Source organism: Sinocyclocheilus rhinocerous, unplaced genomic scaffold, assembly GCF_001515625.1.
Source record: "Sinocyclocheilus rhinocerous isolate Xijiao unplaced genomic scaffold, SAMN03320098_v1.1 scaffold106, whole genome shotgun sequence".
Lineage (NCBI taxonomy): Eukaryota > Metazoa > Chordata > Actinopteri > Cypriniformes > Cyprinidae > Sinocyclocheilus > Sinocyclocheilus rhinocerous.
The window spans coordinates 1348201-1353217 of record NW_015633181.1 but is presented as its reverse complement, the minus strand read 5'-3'; the positions used below and the strand labels follow the sequence as shown (position 1 = coordinate 1353217).

General features: G+C 40.4%; 1 protein-coding gene across 1 annotated transcript in view; it reads right to left on the bottom strand.

Moving 5' to 3' along the window:
* Positions 1 to 5017, bottom strand: part of wscd1b (WSC domain containing 1b) — a 21241-nt gene that overhangs the window by 12686 nt on the left and 3538 nt on the right. The window contains exons 2-5 of the mRNA XM_016556641.1: positions 3065 to 3616; positions 2858 to 2972; positions 1882 to 2066; positions 1461 to 1582 (exon numbers count right to left, since the gene is read on the bottom strand). Of these exons, the coding sequence (XP_016412127.1) occupies positions 1461 to 1582; positions 1882 to 2066; positions 2858 to 2972; positions 3065 to 3464 (822 nt within the window). The 5' untranslated portion in view covers positions 3465 to 3616. The remainder of the gene's footprint in view (positions 1 to 1460; positions 1583 to 1881; positions 2067 to 2857; positions 2973 to 3064; positions 3617 to 5017) is intronic.

Here is a 5017-nt window from a genome sequence, read left to right as displayed (position 1 = left end):
ATCTTCCTGGAAGAGGACGTGTGTCTATATCGTCCTAATGCATGGTGAGGAGGAGACTTTGAGTGGCCAAAGAATCTCCAAGGATCACAGCTGGAGAATCGCAGAGATTAGTCTTGGGGTCAGAAAGCCTAAAACAAAATCAAACAGCCCCTACATCACCACAAGTTGTTCAGGAAGGTTTCAGCATATTCAATTGTCAGACATGATTGGAACTTCGAACGGGACTGGCTTCTATGGTCAGATGAAACTAAAAAAAATAGCTTTTTGGCAGCAAAACCACCAGATGGGTTTGGTGCAAACAGGGATAAAAAGTACCCCATGCCCACAGTTAGATATACTGCTGGATCTTTAATGTTGTGGGCCTATTTTTCTGCTGAAGGTCCTGGACATCTTGTTCAGATATTGGCATCACGGATCCTATCAAATACCAACAGATAAAAAAATCTAAACCTGACTGCCTCTTTTAGAAATCGTATAATAGGCCGTGGTTGGATCTTCCATCGGGACAGTGATCCAAAACAAATATCAAAATCAACACAAAAATGTCTCACTGAGCACAAAATGAAACTTCTGCCATGGTCGTCTCAGTTCCCTGACCTGAACCCTAAAGAAAATGAGTGGGGTAAACTGAAGAGAAGAAGCACCAACATGGAGCTGCGAATCTGAAGGATCTGGAGTGATTCTGTATGAAGGAATGTACTCTGATCTCTTGTCAGGTGTTCTCCAAACTCATCAGGCATTATAGGAGAAAACTCCGAGCTGTTATCTTGGGAAAAGGAGGTTGCAATGATTGGGTGCCAATAATTGTGGCTAATGAAAGTGAAGTGATGTGTAGCCAAGTATGGTGTCCCATACTCTGAATTTGTGCTCTGCATTTAACCCATCCAAGTGCACACACACACAGAGCAGTGAGTAGTGAACACACACACCCGGAGCAGTGGGCAGCCATGTGCTGCAGCGCCCGGGGAGCAGTTGGGGGTTCGGTGCCTTGCTCAAGGGTCTCACCTCAGTTGTGGTATTTAGGGTGGAAGAGAGCGCTGGTCATTCACTCCCCCACCAAAAATCCCTGCCGGTACCGAGACTCAAACCCGCGACCTTTGGGTTACAAGTCAGACTCTAACCATTAGGCCACGACTGTGAACTACAGAAAAACATTTATTTCATAATAAGATTTTCCCCCCACTTTCTATTTTTTTTACTTCAATGGTAGGTTAGAATTTTGTGAATTTTTTGAATGAAAGATCAAAAAGATAAACAATGCAGATTTATTGTCACAGCCACTTTTGCTCATGTTTACCAAGGGTGCCAATATTAGTGGTTGGCTCTGTATTAGTAGTAGTTGTAGTAGCAGAAGTAGTATTACTAGTATTATTCATAAAGCATATTATGTTTTTGTAGTCTAATGACACCCTAAAGAAAACACACTTTTATGGATGGATACAAGCATTTGTGAATTGAACCTGATCTGTACAGGTCTCGATACACTGCTGAGGCGTGTGTGTCGGCCCAGAGGTCTGGATCAGGAAGTCAGCAGTAGAGTTCTTTGGCTTCTTGAAACAGCCGTGGTAGTGAACAGTTCTGTCTGAGAAACATTGAACAGAAAACAGAAGTCGTCTTACACAAAGCCTCAGGTGACCCTCCCAATGTATTCAGAAAATGCCACATGGAGTTACAACAAGAGCAGTGTGCACTATTTCTCACGATTTTCTGTCTCATCTAATCATACTCCATCCAGGCCTATTTTGGTCATGGGTTCTGTCCTTTAAACTAGTTCTTCTCTAATTCATTATTCACAAAAAAATAAAAATAAATTAAGCAAGTCATATGTGTGTGGCCCATTCAAGCAGAATTGCAATCATGTTCTGTTTTAATGTGACTCACATCTCCTCTGTCCTGGAAGTCGATCCTCAACTCTGTAAACAGACATGCGTCCCACCCCTCCACAGGGGGATCCCTTCTCTCCACGGCAATCCAGATTACAGTCCTCACCCCGAGCCCGCTGGGCACAGACCCGATTTCCACAATGGCACTCCGCTCCATACTCCAACCCAGCATACCGGAACCCACTGTAAAGAGGACATGGCCTTCAAGGGATTGTTCACCCAAAAATAAAAAATGAGTTGTCATTTACTCACCCTCAAGTTGTTCCAAACCTTTATGAGTTTCTTTCTTTCTGATAAACACAAAAGAAGATATTTGAAAGAATGTGGGTAACTGAACAGCTGATGGTCCCCTTTGACTTCCATAGTATTTTTTTCCTTACTACAGAAGTCAAAGGGTATCATCAACTGTTCAGTTACCCACATTCTTCAAAATATCTTTTTTTGTGTTCAGCAGAAGAAAGAATACAGGTTTGGAACAACTAAGGGTGAGTAAATGATGACAGATTTTTGGGTGAACTATTGAGGGAATTTACAGAGACATGCACATGAATATGCTATTCTATTGTATTCTGTTCTATTTTACATTGTTCTGTTCTATCCTGCTTTACCAGTCTTATCTTGTCGGAAATGCTTCTGCGTTGAAGAATGAGGTGGATAAATGCATCAGAAAGTACCTGTTGGCATTTCCTGAAGGAAGCAGCACATAATTCTATTTTGAGCAGTGAATACATTTTTTCTGACTTTGAATATTCCAAGTTGATTATTTTAGAATGGAATTTCTGTATTTGAAATTTAGCTTTTATGTTTTTAACACCCTTTGTCTTGCTGACTGTGACTCTCAGGATGGACTTCAGGTCAGTCACATCAGCCAGCTCACATTCTGCCACCTGCTTCTGTGGATAAACACCAAACGCATTCTTCTAAAAGAACAGGGTTTCTTTCGTTTACTCTGTGTACTTTCTTTAAGACGTTACCTCTCAGAGCAGGTGTCCTGACACAAGGCGCTGGTCATTTTGCGGAAATCATAAAGAACGGTCCCGCTGAGTGCATGCTCTGTTTCATTGTTTATAAAACATCCGACGTAGGTCCCTTGTTGAGAATGATTCATAAAAGAAATATAAAATGTTTAGAATATTTTAAAAAATCTCCAAATTTAAGATGGTTATTTTATAAACCATTACCTTTATGACTGGCTTTCTTATGTGACAGACTATGTTCAGAAGAGCTTTTCTGTTCAGCATTACCATGGAACCAGTGGCGTCTCAGATGCCTGATCTCCAGATTACGAGATCCGAGGTGCTTCTGGTCCTTTCTGTTTTCTGTCTGAACAAAAGGTTGGTTGTCCATCTCTTGGATGACAGTCCTCCTGTACAACCACCTGGCAGCATGTACCTCCATGGATCTAGGTGGCGCTGGTAGTGAAGGTAGCGCCGCGGTATCTATTTCTTTCTGAAATGTTACCACAATGGAGCGCTGAAGCAGTAACACGCTTCCTGCCATGATGTAAGCCACACCCAGAAAAAACAGAAGCAGCTGAGCCCGCCTTAAAAAGTGCTGTAGTCTGTAGAACAGCTTGGCCATCCTGGTTCAGACCATCCAGATGGATGTCCAACAAGATCCTTTTACGTTTACAGGACAAATAAACACACGATTATATATTCTCTGATCTCTGATCTTCATCCTTTAGAGAAGATTTAGCTCTTGGTGTCTGCACCATCATGAGTTCACAGGACCTAAAATAAATAGAAAAGCCTGTCAAGATGAATACAAGATCAGACTATCAAATAAAAACATGTTCTTCTTTAGATTCATGCCCTTCACTCAGATCTGAACACTTAATATCAAAAAAACTTGTGAATCACTTGTCATATTTCTCCATTTTCAGTAGAAGATGCTGAGAAGGCTTGTTGTGACCCAGAAGAGGCTTCAGCCCTTTGGGGCTAATGAGCTGTTTGTGATGAATCGATTATCGATGAGTTGATGAATCGAGTCTAATGATCATTTTCCCTTTTGATTTATTAAACATGTTTGGAAACAACCAGAAAAATGAAGAGAACCTGCTAGCCAGAAACAAAGTGTTTCATAAGGTATGAAAACATCTACAGAAAGAATCTCTGAATTGTCTGTGTCTTGTTATTCGTTTGTGCCTAGTGGTTTATGGGATGGGAGTTGTCTGTCCATCAGAGTGATGGGTTGAAAGACATTTCTGCCCGTGGGAGGGGAGAGCTGTCCATCCTGCTGAACTTCATGTCACAGATCATAGAGATCATTCATATTGCTGACAGAGAGAAGACGTCCAGATTCGTCAGTGTATAGCAAAGCTTTTAAAGTAATATGTCGGAGGAAATCATTTGTTTTGTCAGAGTATTAGTAGCCTACACTGTAAAGAATTATCGTGATTTTAACAGTAAGAGACTGTAAAATGCTACAGTAAAAACCTGTTAATTGGTTAACAGTAGGTTTCCATACTATAAACGGTGAATAACTGTGATTACGTTTAATGTTAACATTTTTACAGTAAAATACTTTTATGGTTTTTGGAAGTGAAAGTAAAAAAATGTAAATTGACATTCCCAGAATTCCCTGCATGACACTTCACATTTTTCAAGTTTCTTCTTATTTTTTTCTTATCAGTTGTGTACATTAGAGTTTTATCTTACATCTTATGTTGTTAAATTCAGTACATTCAGTATCGTGTGTTACCATGATGGTTTTTTATTGTTTGTGTGAATAAATGTAACACCCCTGTGGACTGTTTGTTGTGGTTTCTTCCCCTTGTGTTGGTTTAGCCCGTCTAATTATTAGTTAATCACCTCATTGTGCTCACCTGTCTGTCCCTCGTTAACTGCCCTATATCTGTTCCTGTCTCTTGTGTTCTAGTTTGTCGGTTATTGTGAATGTTACCCTGAGTGTGTGTGTCTCATCTACCCGTATCTGCCTTGTTGTCTCTACATTAAACATCCTTATTTGAATCCCTGTCGTCCTCGTCATCCTGCCTGCCTCCACACACCTTGACCGTGACAGATGAAGGCATAAAACATTATTTATTATATATTTAATTTATAATCAAATGACAATTAAACCCTTTTATTTTTTTGGCAAACAAAGTGCTGCACAACAGAGGTTTACTGTTA